This window comes from Otolemur garnettii, unplaced genomic scaffold (genome assembly GCF_000181295.1).
Source record: "Otolemur garnettii isolate 467f Iridium unplaced genomic scaffold, OtoGar3 scaffold00081, whole genome shotgun sequence".
NCBI lineage: Eukaryota > Metazoa > Chordata > Mammalia > Primates > Galagidae > Otolemur > Otolemur garnettii.
In genome coordinates this window covers 5,348,474-5,373,784 of record NW_003852476.1, presented here as the reverse complement: position 1 = coordinate 5,373,784, position 25,311 = coordinate 5,348,474, and the positions used below count along the sequence as shown (strand labels likewise).

General features: G+C 35.3%; 1 protein-coding gene across 1 annotated transcript in view; it reads left to right on the top strand.

Moving 5' to 3' along the window:
* The first annotated feature begins 1,086 nt into the window (after window positions 1-1,086).
* Window positions 1,087-25,311, top strand: part of CUNH14orf39 (chromosome unknown C14orf39 homolog) — a 52,920-nt gene continuing 28,695 nt past the window's right edge. The window contains exons 1-10 of the mRNA XM_003794425.2: window positions 1,087-1,135; window positions 1,227-1,283; window positions 2,533-2,659; window positions 8,682-8,771; window positions 12,006-12,193; window positions 12,288-12,330; window positions 14,080-14,200; window positions 16,951-17,042; window positions 18,543-18,673; window positions 19,370-19,443. Of these exons, the coding sequence (XP_003794473.1) occupies window positions 1,087-1,135; window positions 1,227-1,283; window positions 2,533-2,659; window positions 8,682-8,771; window positions 12,006-12,193; window positions 12,288-12,330; window positions 14,080-14,200; window positions 16,951-17,042; window positions 18,543-18,673; window positions 19,370-19,443 (972 nt within the window). The remainder of the gene's footprint in view (window positions 1,136-1,226; window positions 1,284-2,532; window positions 2,660-8,681; window positions 8,772-12,005; window positions 12,194-12,287; window positions 12,331-14,079; window positions 14,201-16,950; window positions 17,043-18,542; window positions 18,674-19,369; window positions 19,444-25,311) is intronic.

Below are 25,311 nucleotides of genomic sequence, written 5' to 3'. Positions count from 1 at the left end.
AAAACCCACTTGTGTTGGGGGCAGTAGAAGAGTCCCTGGCCGGTCCCCCTTCCCGAGGGAGTCACCTCCGCTCTGCGGTCCCCTTCCCGGTCCCAGGGGGCCGGGTCAGGGCAGGCGCGACGGCCGCGGGCGGCCGCTCCCGCCGCGGTCTCGCCCTCGCGCCCCACCCGCCGCGTGGGGTCTCTCGGGACCTGCGCCAGGGGCGTGGGGGCGGGGCCAGCACAGCGGGGCCCGGACTCCGGCCGGTTGGTGTCAGGTCTGCCGCCGCGTCCCCGGCGCCCGGGGCGCTGAGTGGCCTGCGGGACCCCGGGGGAGGGAGGGTGTGGAAGTTCGAGCGCAGAGGGCCGCTCGGCTGGCTGGGAGGGAGCTGAAGGCGGCGGTTATTCCCGGCGGGTGGGTGGGGCGGGCTCTCCCCTCAGAACTTCGCGGCGCGTTCTGGGGCGTCCCGCGCGTCGCCTGTCTGGCGGGTTGGGCTCCCACGCGGGGCTGCGGGCGCGGCCTCCGGACGGAGCGACGCGGGCTGAGGCGAGCCGCGTGCGGGCGGCCCCCGGCGCGGGGCGCGGGGCACGGGGGGCCGGGAGCGGGCAGCGCGCTGGTCGGCGCCGAGCTCTGGCTGCCGGGCGCGCGGGCGGAGACGCGGCCCGCCTCAGGCGTAGTTTGTAAGGCGGGTTGGGGGTCCTGGGGAACCCTCCGCCTTCTGCAGGCTGGAGGGCGAATTCGTAAATTAAAAACCGCGCCGCTTCCCGGGGTTTGGCTTGCTGGAGGGGAGGACGTGTGCGGGTCTCTGGTACCTGGAGCGGTGCACGCCCGGGGAAGGGGAAGAGATGCAGCTTCAAGGGCGCTGCTTTTGCGAGCTCCGGGGTGTCTGCAGACCCCAGGGGATTATTCTCCGGCACCTCCGCGGACACGCGGCCACCTCCCCCAGCTCAGGGTCCCCGGTGGCGTCGGGGCCCCGTCCGCCCGGTGCTTGCTCTGCCTGTAGTGTTTTGTGGAAAAGGCTCTATCTAAAAAGGGCTTATGGCATCTGCGCAGGTGACTTCAGAAAATCTTTACTTACATTTTTTTTCTTTTGATACAGTATCCAAAATGAGTCACAGTTTATTTGCTAGTTTGGACAGACTTTTACTAGAGTTTGGTAGGTATAAAATGAAAATAAGTTAACTATTTGTATTGTCATTGGACATTTTAAACATGAACTGAAATCACAAAAGAATTATTTATTTTAGTTTTCCAGTATGAGCAAGACATAAGGGCTAAAGAAGATATTATTCAAAGAGCGAATAGTAAGTAGTTTTGCTTGATAAGGATATTTCAGTCTTAATTTTTTCTTTTTGGACTACGAGATAATATACAATTGTCCAGTTTAGGGCACCGTGGGGCTGGCGTTGTGACTCTCGGCCGTTCTCTCTGGTGACTGCTGGTTGCTGTCTACTACAGGCAGATAAAACTACGTTTTTTTGATAAATTTCTATATTCAGCGTTTGATTATTTTGTGAAAAATTTTGAGTTAATGACTACTTAAGTGCAATCGAAAAGATGCACAGGTGGTTTCAAATAGTTAAGTGAAAAATTTTTTATCTTGGGAGCTGGACACGGTGGCTCACGTCTGTAATCCCTAGTACTCGGGTGGCTCGCCTTAGCTCACAAGTTCGAGACCAGCCTGAGCCAGACCGAGACCCTGTCTCTAAAAAATAGCCGGGCATTGTGACAGGTGCCTGTGGTCCCAGCTATTTGGGAGACTGAGGTAAGAGAATTACTTGAGCCTAAGCGTATGAGGTTGCTGTGAGCTCCGATGCCACTGCCCTCTGCCTAGGTGACAAAGAGAAACTCAGTCTCAAAACAAAAGCAAAGATAATATGAGAAATGGCAAGGCAAATTACAAAAATATTGTATGATATTTTAAGATCCTATGCAAAAACTATGAAAAATAGAGCTGTTAATTTCTCAATAGTTCTTTAAAGGTGGAATTTGGTTCTCTATCCCACATTAAAAAAACAATGCAGGGCATTAAGAATTTATTTTAATCTTTGAAGACATTTTATAGTTTTATTTTTATCTTGTATTTAATCACTGGTAACAAATAAGTGAGTCAAAGTTAATAAATTTTGCAATTAATAATAACTTGGGAAGGAAACTTATGAATAGAAATCTTGCATTTGTCAAAAACAAAAGTTTTATGTCAGTGTCATAACTGAGTAAATATCTACATGATTCCTGGCATGGTAAGATGTGAATGACTAGATGTCACTTAATCTAGCCCTCTTATGTTAAAGCTGAAATACAGGGGACATGCATTTCTCTTCAGTCCCAAACGCAAATCCTTCTTAACTTCTGGATCTCAAATCAGGCCTGGCTCTGGTTCTCTGCTTTTTAGTACAGGGTTGTACCCATCTGAAGTTTTGCTTTTTCTTTCTTCTCTGGCTCTTCTCTTTTTAGGTAAGTTGTCATACTCCTTTTTTTCCCCCCTTGTGTATTTGTTTATTTTAAATTTATGATTTTCACCTTAACAAAATAAACATTTCTTTCTTCTAGAATGCTTTGAAGACATTAAAGAAACCAAAGTGACTATTTGTAAGATACATGAAACTATAAATAAAACAGATGAGGAGATTGATCATTATTATAAACATAGTAATGAGATCAAAGACAACTGTAGTAAGTGAGTATTTGAAAGAAATGAACTTTCAATAATTGCCATTAGATTATTTAAAGTTTCTGAGATCACAGTTGAAGATGCTGTTGTTGCATCTATATGCCACCTCACAAAGGGTTCACAGGGGTTTCAAAAGAAAAATACGGAATATAATATCTCACTAATTTGATGTTTCACTAATTCAATTACAGTTAGTCTAAATACAGAATTATGAATAATCTAAGCTCATTGCATAAAATTCCTGTTAGATAAATTTGAAATAGATTTCATCTTTGAATTCTTAAGATCTTATTTTGTGTAGGAGGAAGTATAGCCTAAAATTTTTCAGAATGAAAGTATTCAGTAAGTTAAGAATTCTTTCAGTGTAGCTTCCAGTTCTGGATTCTAGTACAAGATACTAGATCTGGTACAAGATAAACATTTTGAAACAAAGATGTGAATAGAACTTTATTGTATGTCACATATACTTGTTAAACATTTACTAGTTTTCTGTACTTATTTTTATGTGGCCCATTGACCTTGTATTAGGTACTATACTTTGTATTTTGAAATATTTTGCTATCCAAAAAATTTAATAAGCCTTTTTAGTTTTTCCATTCCAAAAGTAGAAAAGATTTTCTATTATTTTCCCCACTGGTTTTAAGAAATTATATAAGTAATATATACTTAATATAAAAATTCATAGTGTACTATACATAGTATACTCATGTATGATATAAAGTTTCTCCCTGCCTGCAGTTCCCATTCTCTGCCCTGTCCTCTCAATAGATAATCACTCTTAACAGTTGTATCTTTTTAGACCTTGAATAGTTAACATCATTATTACACACACCAATATAGCTATCTTACTTTTTTACAAAAATGAATTCACAGCATTCTGCAACTTGTTTTTTAAATTTAACAGTATGTGACATAAATAATACTATGCATGTAATTGTGTGTAGATTTCATTTTTTTAAACAACTCCAAAGTATTTTATAGTATTGATACATCCTAAGTTGTTTAACCATTCCCCTATTAATGGATGTTTAGATTGTTTCCATTTTTCTGTATTACAAACAACCTATATAGATATTCTTCCACATACATAGATGTATTGCTATAGAGTGGACTCTTATAAATAAAATTGCTAGATTAAAGAGTATGTACATTTAAACATTTGATAGGTAAACCAAACTGCTTTCTGAAAAGATTATACTAATTTATACTCCCATCAACAATGTATAAGAACATTTTTTCTTTATATAATAATATATTGATTGAATTATTATAAGGAATATTACTCTTATAAATAGAAAATAAAATATTTAAAATGTAGGAGAGTTTCTATTGTCTATTGTCCCTTTCCAGTGCTAGAATCATCAGAGTTTAAATATTTGGACAATCTGAATAACAAAAATTATATGTCATTGAACTTTTTCTTTTATTTTGGTTTATGTTTTAGTAGGTTTTACCAGTGGTTTTCCTCAATTAGTTGCATTGGGTGCTGAAAAAGTACTGTTAGTTTCCCCTCGGAACCTACCATGTCCTGCTTAACCATACTTTGTATAAGTTGAATCTCTGCTGGAGCTCAGTGAGAGTTAGTAGGTTTTATTTCTTTGGTTATGATTAAATTCACGAATGCCTCTGGTTCATGATTTCAGCATGCTGGTTAAGAGATTTAGATGGAAATATGAATACATTAAAGCACTAGAAAAATATGGCTGATCATATAATCTTTGAGAGAGGAAGGCCTTTCTAAGTGTGTCACCAAACTTAGTAATTGATGGAGAAATATGATTTAGTAATTAATGGATAAATATGACTATGTAAAAATTAAAAAGAAAAACAGTCCATGATGATATAAAGACAAAAGAATAAGCTAGGAAAAAGTCAAATAAAGGTTAATTTTATTTATTTTTTAAAACTTCAGAATATTATGGAGGTACACATAGATTCTAGTTACTTAATTTGCATTTGCACAGATTGAGTCAAAGTTTTAAGTGTGCCCTTCATCCAGATAATGTGTATTGTTCCTGTTAGGTTTGAATTTATTCATCCTGCTGTTTGATTTTCATTGAGTTTTACTTCAATATATGCACATAAGTGTTGATCAGTTAGTTCCAATTTAGTATTGAATACATACGGTATTTGTTTTCATTCTTAGGTTACTTCACTTAGAAGATTGGTCTCTGATTCCATCCAAGTTGTTATAAAAGATACTAGATCACCTTTTTATGGCTTAGTATTCCATGGTATACACATACCACATTTTATTAATCCATTCATGTATTGGGTGGTTCTTGGGTTGTTTCCACATCTTTGAAGTTGTGAATTCTGCAGCTGTAAAGAAGTTAAACTAAAAAATGGAGTATTTGTGGAAATTAATAAAAAGAAAAAGCCCCATTAGAAAAATGAGCAAAGAAGGTAAACATTAGGTATATACCCAAATGAAGAAATAAATAAGTCTGAAAAACAAGTAAACAAGTGCTCAATCATACTAATAGTCAATAATATCTAAATTAAAGCAATATTTTTTGAGACAGAATCTCACTCTGTCACCCTGGATAGAGAGAGTACTGTGGTGTCATACCTCACAGAAACCTCAAACTCCTGGTCTCAATCGATCCTCTTGTTTCAGCCTCCAAAGCAGCTGGGACTACAGGTGCCCATTACAGTGCCTGGCTGGGTTTTCTATTTTCAGTAGAGATGGAAGTCTCACCCTTGCTCAGGCAATTCACCTGCCTCACCTCCAAGAGTGCTAGAATTACAGGCATGAACACTGCACCCAGCCCTAAAGCAGTAATTAAATGACTTTTTTTTTTTTTTTTTTGCCTTTAAGTTTTGCAGAATTAAAGAAACGTAATATCTCCTTTTGGCCTTTTGGCCAGGAAATAAGAAAATCAACTCTCTCATACACTGCAAAAGTGTATACTGTTACAAGTTTCTTGGATGACATGTCAGCATATGTTTTGAAAAGCTTTAGAATTTAAGCATGACTTTTGATCACATAGTTTTATTTCTGAGAATTTACCATATTGAAATAATTAGAGATTCTCTCAAAGATGTAATACGATTTCAACATTTTTTCCCTATCACAGAACATTTAAAAATTTTATTTTTAATTGGCAAATAGTAATTTTTTATATTTATGGCTTACAATATGTTTTGATGTATGTATACATTGTAGATCAGGGGTCCTCATCCCTGTTCTTAAACAGGGGCCAGTTCACTGTCCCTCAGACCGTTGGAGGGCCAGACTGCGGGCCCCAGGACGAGTCGGCTGCTAAGCAGGACAGGCAGCGGTGGTAAAAACACCTGGCGGGCTGGATAAATGTCCTTGGTGGGCTGCACATGGCCTCTGGGCGGTAGTTTGAGGACGCCTGTTATAGATAGACTTAGTCAAGCTAATATATCATTTCACCAACTTTCCATTTTTTTGTTGTGGTGAGAACATTAAAAGTTGCTCTTTTAGCAATTTGGAAATGTATTTGTATGATACGTTATTATTAACTGTGGTCAGCATGCAGTGCAATAGATTACTAAAACTTTCATTCTGTCTGAAATTTTGTACTCTTTGATTAAACATCTTCCCTTTTCTTGTCCCTCCTCTCATCCCATTCCTGGCATCTATTGTAGAGACCACTTTTCTATTCTCTGTTTTTAGGAGACCAATGCTTTTTGATTACATATTTAAGTGAGATCATATGGTATTTGTTTTTCTGCACCTGGCTTATTTTACCTAGCATAATGTCCTCCAGTTGCATCTGTGTTGTCTCAAATGATGAAATTGTCTTCTTTTAAAGGCTGTATAGTATTTCATTGTGTGTATACATACACATACCACATTTTCTGGATCTGTTCATCTGTTGGACACTAAGGTTGCTTCCATAGCTTGGCTATTGTGAATAATGCTGCGGTGAATGTGAGAGTGGGTATATCTCTTTCTCTTTTGGAGAAAGTCTTACTCCGTTGCCCCAGGCTAGAGTGCCTTGGCATCAGCCTAGCTCACAGTAACCTTCAAACACCTGTGCTCAAGTGATTCTCCCACTTCAGCCTCCCAGAGTGCTAGGATTACAGACATGAACCATGACACCTAGCCCAGGTTATCTCTTTGATATACTGATTTTAATTTCTTTGGATATATACTAGAAGTGGGATGCCTTGATCCTGATTTTAGGCTTTTGAAGAAATTTCATATTGCTTTCCAAAAATGGATGTTTAATTTATATTCCTACCAATAGTGTGCAAGAATTCCCTTTCCTCCACATCCTCAGCCATACTTGCTGTTATTCATCTTTTTGATAATAGCCATTCTCACAGGTATGAGGTGATATCTTATTTTGGTTTGAATTTGAATTTCTCCAATGACTAGAGATGAATTTTTTTCATGTTTCTGTTGGCCATTTGTATCTCTTTAGAAGTATCTTTTTAGAACCTTTGCCCAGTTTTAAATTGGGTTATTTGTGGAGTTTTTTGCTATTGAGTTCTATTTCAGCCTTCTTTTATAATAGGAAAACATTGGAAGCAACCCTTATGTTTTACATTATAGAAATTGTTAAATGAATTTTGGCATGTTATGATATAAAAGTATACTTACATTGAAAGATGTTAACAGTATATTACAAGTTGAACAAAGAAAATTATGAAACAAATTTCATAGTATGAACCTGACTTAGTAATTGTATATTTGTATAATTAGAAAAAGTCTAGAAGACTGTACATCAAAATACTCTTAATGAGATTCTCTTCTCAGTAGGCATATATTTTTAATGGAATTTTTAAGTACTGAGAATATATGTACATATAACCTTAATTGTTATGGTTATGTACATATAACCATAATTCAGTTTTGGAGAATATTTTCTAAGGAAATGATCAGAAATTCATTTCTATTAAGTTCTGTTAAGTAAGTAATAAAGGATACATTGTTATATGTGGAGATGATCTTAGTGATATTAAAATAGCAATATCTGAAAATAATTTATTAAAACAATAATAGTAGTTATTATTCGATGTTGAGAATATGGATGATAGTTATTTTCTTACGTATACTTTTCTATGCTTCCAAACTGGGCATGTATACTTTTTGAATCTGAAAAAATAACAGAAGATTAGAAAAAAGGAAAAATATCCAAATAATACTTAGAAGGAAGCTCTTATGGTATATACTTATGTTACATTTTCTATATAATACTTTTTCTAGTTATGTAATAAAAAATGTAGAAGATGAATATTAATTTTATTCTTACTGTCTGATTTTATAATTCATTTTGGCCTAGTTTCTTTCATTTCTAGCTCAGGAGTATGTAACAACTTTTTGTAAGTATTAAAGGAGAAAAAAGCCTCTCTGTAGCCCTTATTCTAGCTCTTTGAATGCTTACTGCAAAAGAATTTTTTTGCCAAGATCTTACAAATATGATGAGAAAAGCCAGGCATGGTGGCTCACACCTTTTATCCTAGCACTCTGGGAGGCTGAGGCGGGTGGATTGCCTGAGCTCACAAGTTCGAGACCAGCCTGGCCAAAGTGAGACCCTGTCTCTAAAAAAAATAGCTGGGCATTGTGGTGGGCTCCTGTAGTCCCAACTACTTGGGAGGCTGAGAGAAGAGAATCGCTTGAGCCCAGCAGTTTGAGGTTGCTGTGTGCTATGACATCATGGCGCTCTACCAATCACGACAAAGTAAAACTCTGTCTTCCCCCTAAAAAATAAATTAATAAAAATATAATGGGAAAGAAGGCTAATGTTGGAGAGTTATAATAGAAATGTCATAGCAGTAACATAATTCAGCTATGCCATGTTTACTCTTTCTCAGTCATGGTTTAAAACAGGTTTGATGTCAGAATTCATAAATATTCATATCAGAGCATGGGAGTGCATGAATGGAGGTAGTGTGGTGATGGGAGATGGGAATATTTTTCCTGATGTAAATTCATTTTCTCTAGGAAGGGAAAGATTCAATTATCTTTAAATGATCATTATTTTTTATTGTCTCTGTCAATTTGTTTATCATTCTGAAGTGCTAATTACAAATGTGTTTTTTTCTATAGCTGGAAGCCAACATGTGATGTTTTCCGTAAACATGAAGATTATATGCAGGACCAATTTACTCTATATCAAGAAACTATTGAAAAAGACAAGTACAGTGCATATATTAATTTAAGCTTTTCAATTCTATAAGTAATATTACCAAAGTTTGCTTTGTAAGAATGTTAACTGAAATGTAGTATTCTGGACTTCCTGGGTATAATTATTGGTCTCCCTATTTGTTGTAAAGCTGTATCTAATCCAGGATATGTTTAGATATGGCCTTAGATATAAATTATTTCTCAATAGTAGTTATTATAGCAGTATCCTTCAATTAAGGATTTTTATGACTGAACTACTATAGGCAAACATTTGGGGTAATAGTTACCTGTACCACTGGCTTACAAAAAATTTAGGGGTGTTGGTTTTGAAGGGTATTTTATATCAAACTTCTGTTTTTTAGTATATTGATTTAGTGAGGGGAAACACTGATAATTGTGTGGATTTATTTTATTATGTATATAAGTACATTGTCTTGGAGATTAAAGAATCAGTGACTACTGAATATAATGAAACAAGGCAAGAGACTTTGAATACATATGTAGAATTAAAATTTCACTTAATTTGAAATGTTTTAATTTTAACATAATTGTATGAGACAGCGTTTATTTTTATATTTTAGAAACATACACATGTAAATTTTAGAATGCAATACCCATTATATTCAAAGATGAGTCTTCAGTAAAGGTAGAAACTAAAATTATAGGTTTGGACTTCAAGGCATGGGAAATGATGGAAATAGATGAGAATGCTCTGAGAAATGTAAGGAGCAAAAAGCTACAGTATACCATCATCCAAAGAGTAGACAAAAGTTGGAACCCTTGGAGACTGTTAACATTGTTATTTATAGACCGTGCTTCATTTCAAAAAGGATTTAAAATGATTTGTATAAATAATATCATAGTGTTAAAAAAAACTAGACTGAACATCAAGACTACAGTGAATTAAGGATTATATAGGAAGATAAAGCCTTTGATCAGGTTAAAAATTCATATTGTGTGGTCCTATACCTTTGTTAGATAGAGACACAAATTAAGTTTTGAAATTTCAAGTAATCAAGTTGTACAGGACTGTCCAGAGAGTATCTATTTTTTATATTATATGACTGGGATAGCCTGTGTATGATCAGTTTGAGATTCAGAGTATTTATTTAAAAAAGTTCAATTGCTTGGGATAAGTAGACATTCCTGAGGCTTAGAGAAATTTCCCCCTTGTGTCCTTGTGCAATGTGGTGGTCAGTACCTTTAGTCACCACTCCCTACTCCAAAACATATTGTGTATAACTGCTTCTTATAACATGTTTCTCTATGAGTCCCGGCTATAAAACATTCTTAAAAATTATTGAGAAGTTGAAGGAAAACAGTCCAAATATGTACCTTTCTGATGGTGTTTGTTACAGATGACTTCTCTGAGCTAACCAGAGCTATGAAAGTGAAAGCTATCTCTTTCTATCTTAAACTAGCAACATAGGTTAATTGAATTGATGACTCAATACTAGCTATTTATAAAAGGAAAGAATTCATTTATTGGTATCATGGGGTAGTGGAGGAAGTAGAGATACCAGCTCCTTGTTTCTCTTAACTTCCCATCCGTGTCCTAGGCATTCATGAAGAATAGTATAGCTGGCAACAGGTAAGATAATAGCTCTTTTTGTACACTACCTTAGCTAAAAGTTAAGCTAAAAGTTTGTGCATGGAATATGTTAAAGGTGGGGCATGAATATATAGTAGGAACATGATGGCTGTGGTATGCTGATCTCATCTGGAACTGGTGACCCAGGCTTAATTTTCTTATAGGAATTTCCTTTTTGGGCCATTTTACCAAGTTTTTCATAATAAGTGGAGTCTTAATTGGTAAATATGTATTTAAAGGAATAGAAGCTTGTTTAGGGCTCAACTGCTTTATCTTGCTAAAGAGGATAGAGTTTAGTCATATTAGAAAATTATTAATAATATTTTCTTAAGATTCACACCTGCTCTGACCAGTATAAGGCTGTTACCCTTTTCTTCTCATATGAGTAGTTTATGAATACTTGCTCTTCCTTATTTTCTCATCTGTTAAAGTGAGGTAATCATTATAGTATCTTTTAAGAAATTTCCTCAAATAGTGTGGTTTGATCCAAGAAAGAAGAAAATCTTGAGGAATGTAAGGACCATATATTTTCAAAAAATTTATTGTGAATATTATTTCTTAAAATTAACTGTTGATAAGAATTGGACAAAAAGGATTTAAGGATTTAAGAATATTTTCTAAAAATATACATTTTTTCTATAAGAACTGGATTGCACATTTCAATGTTATAAATACAGATTTGCAAACTTTTTAAATAATGGACCAGATGGTAAATAAACTTGTGGACCATATGGTCTGTTTTAACAACTCAACTCTCACCTTTGGCACAAGAGAACTTCAAAAATAGCTATGATACAATAAATCTTTATTTATGGATGCTGAAGTTGGAATTTTGTACAATATTAGTGTGTCATAGAATATTCTTTTGATTTTTTTCAATCATTTAAAAATGTAAAACCATCTTTAGGTTATGGGCTGTACAAAAAGAGGTGGCAGATTAGATACAGCCAATAGACTGTAGTCATTGACTCTTGTAGATCAAGGAGAGGTCAAATAAGAAGGGTTAATATCACTATTTGACTCAAGACTTGTGCCTAGTGGAGTTGAGGGGACTTGAATCCTACTGGATTTGGACTGAAGGAGTTCCTCCAAACTGTGCTACAATTTTCTTCATGAAATAGTTGTGGGATATACACTAATGATTATGGACACAGAGGTCGAATACACATAGAACATGACTTCATGTGATAATTTTAGCTAAAGAAAATAGAAAGACATGAAAAAGGCCTAAAGAGGTTGCTGAACTAGGGAAGTACAGAATCTAGACATAGGGAGGATAGAAGTTTAAGGAGCAAGTGATCAAAAGAACCAGGTTCTACGGTGTCAGTTAGGATGAGCATTAAACAGAAAATCATTCATTTGGATAAATTCAGTCCTTAGTGACCTTGTTAAAAATAGTGTCATTAAAACTGGTGGGAGTAGGAGTTAAATTTAAGAGGATTGATTACGGAGCAATAACTCAGGTAGTGAAAAAGGGTGGAGTTGAGAAGTATGGTGGAGTTAAGGGAAGTCTGAAGGGCAGACAATATTGAGTGAAGCAGGGATAAGTACATACTTGATTTGCTTTTCATGCTTAATTTAGTAGAATTTAATATTTATAAAGCTTTAAGATTTACTCCTGTTATATAGACATCTTTTAAAAAAATTTTTAACAGAAAAAGGTATCATGATTATGTATGCCAGTATAAAGATGTTTTGAAGCAATACCAACTAAAATACTTGGAAACACCCTTTTCACATGAATATTATGAGAAGAAAAAAGAACATGAAGAAATTCAAAAGAGAGTTTTGGCATGTACTGAACAACTAAAAATGAATGAAACCATTTTTATGAAATTTCTAGGTATTAACTTTTTCTTATATATTGTTTTAATTATGGTATCTTTGTAGTAAAAAGAGTATAATAAATCAGTCTAAATTATGATTTTGTTTTTCAGTGCCTGCTCCCTTTCCATCAGTTACTAAATGGACATTACACATGTATCCACAATAGTATTTCTATATATAATTTTATTAGATAAGTATTTAAAAATTTTTTTAATAGTTTTTGTGTTTTGTTCATGAGAATCATGGATTTGTTTTTGTGTTAATTCAGTGATGTTACAGGTCACTTTAAATGTCATCTGGGACTAGTTTTCATATTGCGCATGTGATCAGAAGCAAGTATTTTAGTGAGAATAAAATGGTATGTGTATCTGGCTTTAAAGTGGCATATCTTAGAACCAATCCAATGAAACATGATCTTGCTTTGTCTTTCCAAAGAAAGTTCCAATAAATTGGTTGATTTTTACTTGTTAGAATGGAAGGAAGTAAGGAGGTGAGTCACAATTTTTCATTGGTCTATGGAAATTCATTGGGAACCTACCTTGTTCCAGGCAGTACTGAAGAAGATATAGAGCTTTCTTGCAAGGAGCTCACAGATTAGTAGAGAAGACACACATGTAAACAAATAATTTTAATACACTGCTACTGTAATAGACACAAGTATTAATTGGTCTCAGTCTCACCTATTTGTTAGAGAGCTCTTCCTGATGATGAACTTGAAACTTTAATCCTCTTTCAACCCGTATAATCCTTCATATGCTTTCCTATCAGATTATAACTCCGTTGGTTGCACTAAGGCTTCTTTATCCCTGCATTCTACCTTGCTTCCTGTCTGCTTCATCCTAAACCATCTTCTTAATTTCTCTGTGGCTTGTCTTCATGTTTTGGCTTTAGCCTGTTCTGTTTTTGATGTTCATTTGCTGCCTGCCTGTGCTTTAACTCCTCAGTGGGAAGGGGCAGAGGTTCCTAGCTGTTGATGGTGCTGCCAGGGTTTAGGGAGTTGGATGGGTTGGGGTAGGATGGGATGAGATGTAAGGTTGAATGACAGACAAGAAGAGGTCAATGGAGTTAGGAAAAATTGAAGCTTAAGATTTAAATCCCTCATCTAGGATTTCAGCATTTTAAGCTGAAACTTTGAAAACCTCATAGCCTTAAAATACCTGAAATTTTGTGTTCTAGCATATAAATCATACATTTTTAAGGAAGGATAGGGAAGGTCCAATACATTTTCTCTGTAGTCCTTGTTCAGTGTCACTATTTATTTTTACAGTCCCTAAATGGATTGTAGAGTAATTTAGGAAATTGTATTAGCTAGTAACCAGGAAGGATGTTTATTAAAGAGCTGAAAAATCTTTATTTGAAATTGGGCATAAATGCACTTGAGGCAGAAAAGTCCAGAGGGAAAATCTTCCTCTTCTAGGTTCTGTAGGGTGCACTGATGAGTCTTACAGAGCAAGAAAATGGAAATTGGTTTGATTTTTAATGTTGAATTTGGAACAAATAAAAAATGGAAGTATAAGAAATTAAATTTGGACCTGAATTGATTATGTTTTATTAGTCATGTCAACTGACATAATGAACTTGGGTAAAACAAACAAATAAAAACCCAACAAAATTCCCTGTGAAAATATTTAACTGAAAGGAAAAAGTCCTAACATATTTTGGATGCAGTGTTATTTTTATGCTTAACGTATAGCATAGACAAATAAAATCTTTGTTAGCCTGCCAAACATTTATATTATTCTTCTGTTTTCAGCAACTGTTTTTTTTCCAGATAATGTTTTTAAGATTGCTTATTGTTTCTGTGGAACATACATATATATAATGTTATAGAATATTATTTCTGATGTACATACATTATAATATACATTTTATTTGCATGACATAGTTCCTTGACATAAAAAGGGTAAATCTGAGATGTAAAACACAAGATGTTCTTAAACATGCTAACAATTTTACCAAAAGTTCATCTGAATTGAAGAAAGAAGTAGATGAAAAGGAAATAGAAATAAATTATTTAAACCAGGTATATATTCTGTTATATATTTATAATTTATATCTTATAATGTATATAAGTATAATGGTATGCTAGTTGATAGTCAGGAAGAGCTATTTTTAAGCTAGCATAAATGTGGGGGAAAGCTTAAGGCAATTTATTTGCCTTTGAGTACTTCTGGACCCAAAATGTATTTTAGGTGAATATATTCAACTCTGAGTTTGGGGAACTAGTTTAGATCTCTTTTGAGTATGAGGAATGAAGATGAATAAAGAACAAAATGTAGCTTAATAACAGGAATTTAAAGACATTAAAAGAGCTATACCAGTATTTTTTTTAAAAGGGAGTAAGCTAGTAAACATCTTAAAGAATTTAATCTTGAAAACTTTATGACTATAGTTTATAATCTTTAGAGAGCTGAACTAAACCTAGTTAAGCCTTTTAAGATTTTCTTGAATACATTTTTAGTGTCATTTATTGAATTGTGGCTTTCATTCACATGGGTACGAGAGCCAATTAGATTCACTCAAATTTTGAGAAAAAAATCCAAAATTCTATTAAATGTTATATATTAATATTTATCATTCATAGGTGTGCTTTGCCTAATAATATTCATATAATTTTAGTAACAAGAAGAAAATAGGTGCTATTTCTTTAAACATATTTGGTAACTGTGTCCCTGTGGAAATAATCAATGTCTACTTTGTTAATGACTATCCTTGTTTAAAAAGACAGGAGTTCATTGAAATCTACCTTTACTAATGGAGTTCTAAAGAAAAGTTAAATGGGTGTGATTTAGTTATTTTTAAATTTCAAAATATTAAAGGGGGACATAAGTTTTTATTACATGGAGTGCTTTTAATATGCTTATGTCAGGGCCATAAGTGTGCCCATCACCTGAATAGTGTGTTGCCCCTCACCCTACTTCTTGATTTCTAATGACTTTTACTTCCCTATATGTACATGGGTGCTCATTGGTTACTTCCAATTTAGAGTATGTATGATGTTTGTTTTTCCATTCTTGAGATATTTCAGTTAGGATAGTTGTCTCCAATTCTTTCCAAATTGCTGCAAAAGGCATTGATTCATCTTTTATGACTCTTTAATATTCCATGGTATACATCTGCCACATTTTGTTAACCTGCTCATTATTTGATGGATGCCTGGATTGATCGCTCATCTTTGCAATTGTGAATTTTGTTGCAACAAACATTCAAGTGCAGGTGTCTTTTTGATAAAATGACTTATTCCTTTGGTTGGATATCCAGTAGTAGGATTGCTGAATTGAATGGTAGGTCTACTTTCAGTTGTTTGGGAAATCTCCATACTGTTTTCTATAGAGGTTGTACTAATTTGCAGTCTCACTCTCAGTATATAAACCCTCCTTTCTCTGTACTACACACTAATATCTGTAGTTTTCAGACTTTTTGATAAAAGCCATTCTAATAGGAGTAAGGCAATATCTCATTGTAGTTTTTCATTTGCCTGATGATTAGTGATGTTGAACATTTATTCATATGTTTATTTGCCATTTGTCGGTCTTTTTTTTTGAAAAACTTTATTCATGTCTTTCACTAGATGCTCAATGGTTTTTTTTTTTTTCTTGCTGATGTTTTTTTAGTTCTTTATAGATTTTGGACATTAGGCTTTTATTGGATGTATACTTTGCAAATATTTTCTCTCATTGTATAGGTTGTCTATTTGCTCTGTTGATTATTTCCTTTTTGTGCAGAAAGTTTTTAATTTAATCAAGTTCATTTACTTATTTTTATTGTTGCTGTAATTGTTATTGGGGTCTTAGTCATAAATTCTTTACCTAGGCTGATATATAGAAGAGTTTTTCCTGGCTCGGCGCCTGTGGCTCAAGCGGCTAAGGCGCCAGCCACATGCACCTAAGGTGGCAGGTTTGAATCCCCAGCCCGGGCCCGCCAAACAACAATGATGGCTGCAGCCAAAAAATGGCCAGGCGTTGTGGCGGGCGCCTGTAGTCCCAGCTACTTGGGAGGCTGAGGCAGGAGACTCGCTTGAGCCCAGGAGTTGGAGGTTGCTGTGAGCGTGATGCCATGGCACTCTACCCAAGGGGATAGCTTGAGGCTCCGTCTCAAAAAAAAAAAAAAAAAAGAAGAGTGTTTCCTTTATTTTCTTCTATAACTCTATGGTTTCATGCCTCATATTTAAGTCTTTTATCCATTTTGAATTAATTTTTGTGAGTGGTTAGAGATAGGGGTCTTGTTTCATTCTTTGGCATGTGGCTATCTAATATTCCCACCATCATTTATTGAACAGGGCTTCTTTTCCCTAGTGTACATTGTTGGGGTCTGCCTTGTTAAAGATCAATTGGCTGTAAAGTAGATGGTGTTTTTGTTTTTGTTTTTGTTTGCAGTTTTTGGCCGGGGCCGGGTTTGAACCCACCACCCCCAGTATATGGGGCTGGTACCCTACTCCTTGAGCCACAGGTGCTGCCAAATAGATGGTTTTATATTTAGGTTCTATATTTTGTTCCATTGTTCTGTGTCTCTATATTTGTGGTTCTACCTGGTGTTTTGGTTATTGTAGCCTTATAGTATAGTTTGAAGTCTGGTAATCTGATTCTTCCATAATTCTTGATTTATTGTTAATTTTGACTCCATTTCATTAACTTCAATAAAAATAATAAATACCAAAAATATAAATCCTGTGATAATATGGAAAAAATCATATGCATTAGTTGAGATAAAATGTATGTTTCCTACTACTTTGCAGGTAATTATGTTGTTTTGCTTTTCCATTTTTCTTTTTAGCAGCTTGCAAGACTTTATGAAAATAAGAATCTTTCAGAAACTCTGGAAGAAAAGAACAAAAATATAGAAAAGAGAAAAGAATTGAAAGAAAGGTATAGGTAAATTTTAAAACTGGCTTTTATGTGAACAGATATTCTGCATCTAAAAGTTTGGTTCTATATTCTATTCGAAGTGACTAATGTTTATGCAGTATCTATCTAATTTTTTTGTGCAGCCTATTTTCTATTAATTTCTTATGAAAAATATTAATTTTACTATAGTAGAACCTCCATAGTTGACCATCTCCCAACATAGATCCCCTCCTTAAGTTGACCTAATTTTTCATAGACTGGACATGCACCACATGTATGTATCAGTACAGTGGGCCTGGTTCCTTATGTTGAGCACCTCTATGTTGACCAGTTTATTACAGTTCCCTGGGTGGTCAACTTACAGAGGTTTTGCTGTAAACCACATCCACTCTTTTGTAACCGGTCTGTTGTGTAATTCATTCAGTTTTCCATGATGGATCAGCAGCAGTAAAACAGAAGAAACAATGGCATAAATAGCAATGTATTTACTTTTACAGTAATACTTCCAGTACTTACTTTGCTACAGAGAGTAAAATTTAAATCTGTGGCATCATAGCTTTGTTTGTTCTGTTCTAATGGTGATGAAAAAGACACCAGTGGTCGAAGCATAAAAAGATTGCTGTTGCCTGTTACTATGTGACAGAAAATATGAAAAATATTAATTTTACTATATTTACATAATTTATTACTATTGCTGTTTCTGATCAAATTCCACTTTTTCCTTCTACCTATGCCCTTTCTCATTCTTCTTAAATTCCTTCCCTCAGGCTCCATGGCCCTTATCTTGGTTTTTCAACTTTCTCCTTTCCCAAGTTAATTTCCCTGATCCCACTTCCTTAGATCTGTAATTTTCTTGATTCCCTCACTTCCACATATCACATCTATGGTAATGTGTCTTTAATTTTATAGTGAAGTTAATTGAAAAGTATGTAAATATATAGAATTTTACTTTACTGATGACTTTAATATTATATCATTCTGTATGTTGAGAGGAACTTACATAAACTTTTAGTCATTTTTTACACAATATATATTTTGATAATGTTTAATTTATTTCTTTGATTTAGGTAAAACTCAATGATAACTGTTCTTCCAGTAAAAAACTTAAAAGGCCCATTTATGATTTTAATACTGCTTTACTGATTTCTATATTCATGCTAGTTGATTTGATTCTGAATAAGTCTTTTGAAAGTTTGAAGTACTCTGAAGGTTTGTGGTTAAATTTTTGACTTAAAATGTTTTCGATATGTTTAAAAAGTCTGTTAAGATGATTATGTTTTAAAAATAAGAGTTTATTGAGAAGAGTGCTAGACTCTTCTCAAAAAGCTATGTTTTTGTTCTGACACTAATGCAAAGTAATTTAATAATATTGAGCAGGGCTGTTAAATTCTTTGGCACCCAGTTTAATTACCTGCAAAATGGGGAGTTTTAACTGTATAATATCTAAATATCCCTTCTAGCTTTAAAATATGTTAATTTTTTATGTAGCTCATATTTCATATTATTCATTCTTGTCTTTAGAATTTTTGATACAGATGAACATTTACTTGCACTGAATAAAACCTCTCAAAGCAGTCAATTATTTCTACCTTATGAATCTCAAAAATTAGTAAGATCATTAAAGATACATTCTTCAGAATCAAGAGTTACAGGTACAGTATCTGTTTATTATTTGAAAACTCCATTTCCTTTGCAAATGCACAGAAGAAGAAATAGAAACATTTGGTATAAGCAAAAACAAGCAGTACTGGAGCCTTATAGATTCAGGAAAGTAACTTTTGAATCTTTCTCAGAGTAACCAAGGTATGTCTTCTATACCTAACTTTTTTTCTCTTTAAGAAAGAAATCATACAATATATTTCAAAATATCTGGTCTGGCTACATAGCCATCAGGGGAGAATAAATAATTATATATTTTTCATCTAAGGAGTTGTATTATCAGTATATGTGATATAAGCAGGTAACAGACTTGTGTTAATACTGATTGTAATTGGTCACTGAGGTATTTGAATCCTGTCTCATTTAATGGGTCTCCAGATTAGCATAACTATGTTGTGTTTCCTTTTTCCTTATCATTAACATTATCACTCTGTCTTCTTTGGTGGCCCATTATAATAGTATAGCTTTGCTGATTGGTCATTTTGTCATTTCACATTGATAGTTATTGTGATAACTGTTATATGTATGGTAAGGAATTAAGTGTTCTTAAATATTTCATAATTCTATATTTTAACCTGAATATTCATGTAGTCTTGATTTTTTAAATTATGAGGTTAGGTTAAATGTTGGGAATGATATTTGGTTCTGTCTCCAAAATTGATTTGAAGTAGTACCATTTAATAATCTAGATAAAAAAGAAGAAAGTTCTGCAAAGCAGTTAAAACTTGATAATATTGACTTCAGACAAAAAGATGATACACAGGTAAGTGTTTATTTTTTTAATAATATAAATTAAATGCTTGCATTAAGTAAGTTAATGAATGCACTGCAATACATGTGTATGTGTTATAAATATATTGAACAAGCCATTAGTATAAATCTCAAGGTTGAAAAAATTTAAAAGAGTTTCAGTATGACATTCTGAACATATACTATAATCTACTCCCTTACCTCTATAAAAATAGAAAAGATATTTTAAAATGTCAAGGCCTTTACTCAGTAGGCCAAAAACCTTGAGAAATCTCTGAACTAGGAAAACAGGGTTGAAGAGGGAAATTGTAGCCTGGGACATGCACAGCATACTCTTCCACAAGATAGATCCCTGGAGACAATGAATAGGGTAATCAGTTGAGTTACATCAGTAGGAATTAGTTTAGTTAACTTTTATTCATCTCATGTCCCTCTTTTCTTAGCAGAAAATAAAGCATAGCTGTTTCATGCTATGCTTTTACCTCCAGGTTATCTCATGGGCAGAAGGTAACCATTTTAAGTTTGATATCATATCTGTCTTTTAGGCAGGAAAGAAAAAGGGGGAAAGGAGTAGCTGAGTTAGCACCATTTTTGAGACTCTTTAATAAAAAATTTATGATATAATATTGTTTCATTGGCCAGAAGGTAGTCATGTGACCATCTATCAGAAGGAGAAATTGAGAAATATTGAGCTTTGTTTGTTTTTAATGCAGAACACAGGGAGAAAGAGATTTTGGGTAGGATAGGCAGTTGGCAGTTTGTGCCACAACAAGTAGATCAAAGGTAAGTATGGATGTATGAGATCTAAGTAACAGAATTTGCAAACTTTGTGTCCACCATATGCAGAATGCAATTACTTTTTTGTTTGCAATATTCAACATAAATTTATGATTTACCAAAATAAAAAGATGACTGAGTGTGGTGGCTCATGCTTATAATCCTAGCATTCTGGGAGGCCAAAACCAGTGGATTGCTTGAGGTCAGGAGTTTGAGACCAGCCTGGGCAAGAACGAGACCTCACCTCTAAAAAATAGTAGGGCATTGTGAAGGAGTCTCAAATGCTTGGGAGGCTGAGGCAAGGGCTTGAGCCCAGGAGTTTGAGGTTGCTGTGAGCTGTGATACTACAGCACTCTAATGAGAACAACAAAATGAGACTCTTGTCTAAAAATAAATACATAAATCAAATAAAAAGGTGTCTCTACTAGTTCTGCAAAGTGGCTATTTATACATAGCATAATATAAAAAGTAAAAACAGATAGTTCTCCCCTAAAAAAACTAATCTGCTGAGGAAAAATAAATTCACATACTTTCAAATTACCTTTGGGCTATAAAAGAAATATAAGTAGAATTTATAAACTATTTAATAGAATACCTATTTATAAATGTAATGGAAAACCTTTTAATAAACCCAAGCCAACTGTAGCCAAAGAGAAAAATATGAAAGATTGAAAACAAATGAGGTAAACTTTCACCTCAAGAAATGAGAAAAGAACAAAATAAATGCAGGAAAGTAGGGATAAATATAGAGAATATAAGAAATTAATAAAATGAAAAGGTTGGATTGGCAAATATAACCAAAGGTGAATAGCTTTTAAAGACCAATAAAGTTATCAAACCTTAGTCAGAGACATAACCTGCAAATATCCTCTCCCATTCTGAAGGTTGTATGTTTGCTTTACTTACTGTGTTCTTGGCTGTGCAGAAGCTTTTTAGTTTGATCAGATCCCAGTAATGTATTTTTGGTGTTGCTTCCATTGCCTGGGGGGGGTCCTCCTCATAAAGTATTCTCCCAGGCCAATTTCTTCAAGTGTTTCCCCTGCACTCTCTCTAAGAATCTTTATAGTTTCATGTCTTAAGTTTAAATCTTTTATCCAGTGAGAGTCAATTTTTGTTAATGGTGAAAGGTGTGGGTACAGTTTCAGTCTTCTACAAGTTGCCAGCCTATTTTCCCAGCACTATTTGTTAAATAGGGAATCTTTCCCCCAATTTATATTTTTGATAGGCTTATCAAAGATCAAATGACGATAAGTATTTGGGTTCATCTCTTGGTTCTCAATTCTGTTCCATACATTTACGTATCTATTTTTGTGCCAGTACCATACTGCTTTGATCACTATAGATTTATAGTATAGATTGAAGTCTAGTAGTGTGACTCCTCCTGATTTGTTTTTTTTGAGGCAGAGCCTCAAGCTGTCCCCCCCTGGGTAGAGTGCCATGGTATCACAGCTCACAGCAACCTCCAACTCCTGGGCTCAAGTGAGTCTCCTGCCTCAGCCTCCCAAGTAGCTGGGACCACAGGCGCCTGACACAGTGCCCGGCTATTTTTTTTCTTTTTTTTTGGTTGCAGCTGGCATTGTTGTTGGGCAGGCCGGGCTGGATTCGAACCTGCCACCTTAGGTGTGTGTGGCTGGCACCTTAGCTACTTGAGCCACAGGTTGCTGAGCCTGTTTGTTTTTAAAAGACAGAGTCTCACTTTGTTGCCTTGGTAGGGTGCTGTAGTGTCACAGCTCACAGCAACCTCCAGCTTTTGGGCTTAGGTGATTCTTGTGCCTCAGCCTCCTGAGTAGTTGGGACTATAGGTGCCCGCCATAAAGCCCAGCTATTTTTTTGTTGCAGTTTGACCAGGGCCAGGTTCGAACCTGCCGCCACCCTCGGTGTATGGGGCCAACACCCTACCCACTGAGCCACAAGCGCCACCCTCCTCATTTGTTTTTATTTCTGAGTAATGTCTTGGCTATTTGAGGTTTTTTGTGGTTCCGTATAAAACAAAGTACTATTTTTTCCAGATCTTTAAAATATGACAGTGGTGCTTTGATAGGGATTACATTAAATTTGTATATTGCTTGGGTAATATGGACATTTTCACAATGTTGATTCTTCCCAGCCACGAGCATGGTATGTTTCTCCATTTGTTAACATCTTCAGATATTTCTTTTCTCAGAGTTTCATAATTCTCTATTTTATAGAGATCTTTCATGGCCTTTGTTAGGTAAATTCTCAAATATTTCATCCTTCTTTAGCACTACTGTAATGGCCTACAGACACATGAAAAAATGCTCATCATTTTTAATCATCAGAGAAATGCAAATCAGAACCAATTTAAGATATCATCTAACTCCAGTAAGGGTGGCTCACATAACAAAAATCACAAAACTACAGATTTTGGTGTAGATGTGGAGAAAAGGGAACACTTCTGCACTGCTGGTGGGACTGCAACTTAATGTGTCCCTTTTGAAAAGAAGTATGGAGAATACTCAGGGATCTAAAAGTAGACCTGCCATTCGATACTGCCATTCCTCTACTAGGAGTATATCCAAAAAACCAAAAATCACTTTATAACAAAGATATTTGTGCCAGATTGTTCATTGCTGTTCAATTCATAATAGGTGAGTCTTGGAAGAAACCCAAGTGCCCATCCACCCATGAATGGATTAATAAATTGTGGTATATGTATACTATGGAATATAACACAGCCTTAGAAAAGATGGGAGACTTTACCTCTTTTATATTTATATGGACAGAGCTGAAACATATCCTACTTAGTAAAATATCTCAAGAATGGAGGGAAAAGTATCCAATGTACTCAGTACTATTATGAAACCAATTTACAATCACTCACACTTTCATATGAGAAGTAGATCACACTATGGCCCAGGATGAAGGGGGGTATGGGTGGGGAGGGAGGAGGTCCGATGGAGAGAGGGTGAATGGCCAGACCACACCTATGGTGCATATTGCAAGGGTACATGTCAGATCTACCAAGTTTAGAGTATAAATGTCTTAACACAATAATTAAGTAAATGAAGTGAGAGATATATTAACTAGTACATTGTAAACATTCCAAATTGTATATGAATTCAGCACATGTACCCCATAAATGCATTAATGTATATGTGATTTACCTTTTTATGATTTAATTTAAAAAAGACCAATAAAGTAAAATTTCAGAAAGTGTTAATATAAAGGATAACTTCTCCCCAAAAGATAAGATAAAAATGGAGGGGGGGAGTATATATCTACACATATAGAAGAAATTTTTTTAAAGTTCTGGGAGAATATTATGTAAGACTTTATACAAACAAATTGGAAAATTTAGGTGAAATGGGAATTTTTCTATGACAATAAATTTTTTAATAAGCTGAAAAAAGATAAGAAAAATAGAAAAAGAGTAATGATCTAGGAAAGATTGAACTGTAAGCAAACATATTTTCCATCTTTTCTCCTTTACCTCTCTCTCCCCTCCTCCATTACATATGTGTACACACTTTTCAGGAAATACCAAACTCAGTTTTTCATGTGAATCTCACCATATCTGAAAGGATTAGTTTAGGATTTCTCAACTTTTCACACTATTGATTGACATTTTAAACTGGATAATTTTTGTTGTGGGTTTGTTGTGTATCTGCTAGAAGTCAGTAGCACATCCCCAAGTTATGACAGGCAAAAATACCTCCAAATATGGAGTTTTGGGTTCCACAATGACAGCATGAAACAGCTGGCTTCACTAACCCCCCACAAAACCCAAAAACAAATAGTGCTGCAACTATCACTGGGAATATCCCCAAAATCAAGTATGTGGTTGATACCCTATATAGGGCCCCAGAGAAATAAAAATACTAAGCAGATGGTAGGAAAATTGGATTTCCATATCCACAATACCCTTCAATCTGCCTACCACCAAGTGCATGGGAAATTTCTACCCAACTCACAAGTTTCTACACTGGAAAAAAATGAGTTTCAAATGGACTACCAGAATCTCCCACTATCTTGAGTTCCCTGGCAGAAGATCCCTACCTCAACTGACGGGAAGCATTGTGAATGCTTGAAGGGAGAAATATCCCTGAGGACAGCCAGAGACAAAGGACAACAGGGTGGGATTACCATTCTCAGCCCTGAAATTGTTGTGTAACTCAGCCAGAGGAGATGTCAAATCAGAATGAATATCTAGCAACACTGCTTTGTAGGTCATTACACTGGTCCCCTGGGCACAGACCCTGGCCCCCACAGCCAGGATATTCCCATTGGTAACCTCCACGCCCAGGATGGAGGTTGCACTGATAGTTTGCTAGGTCTAAATCAAACCTAGCCTTTAGGTTGTCTAGTGCCAAGAAGGAGGCAGTGACCTAGTGGGGAGGAAAAAAAGAGGGAGAAATTTAATAGGTTAAGTTATAAAGACACTCTGAGGAAATATACATAGTGAAAACCCAAGCAAGCCAGACAGAGAAGACTGGAATAAATAATCCTTTGAAACAAATATATAGACATAAGTCTACAAGAAACGTCAAATGGAACCATGACCCCCTCAAGTGCACTAAGCAAGGAACTACCGATATGTGAGCTCTCTGACCAAGAATTCAAAATTACAATTTTAAGGAAACTTAGTGATCTCCAATATAACACCAAAAAGCTATTTGAAATAATAATAAAAAAATCCAGCAAATCTTGGAATTAAGAAATACATTTGCTGAACTAAAAAATTCATTAGGAGCTGTCAGAAGCAGAGTGGCTCAAGCAAAGGAAAGAATCAGTGACTGTGAATGAAAATAGCCTATTTGAAAACATACATAGTAGAAAAAAGAATGAGAAGGAATAAAGAACACCAAGAAGATAAAGACATTTACCTCAGAAGAACAAATCTATTAAGTCTGGGGCTTCAAGAGGGAGCTAAGCAAGAGCAAGGGTTAGAAAGCCTATTCAAAAACTATCAGAAAACTTTTCAAAACTTGAAAAACATGTAAATATTTAGGTACCAGAAGAGCAGGTAACACTAAACAGATTTGATCCAACTAATATTCCCCCAAGGCATATAATAATTAAACTCCCAAAGGTCAAGAACAAAGAGAGGATCCTAAAGCAACAAAACAACAACAAAAAAAGATAT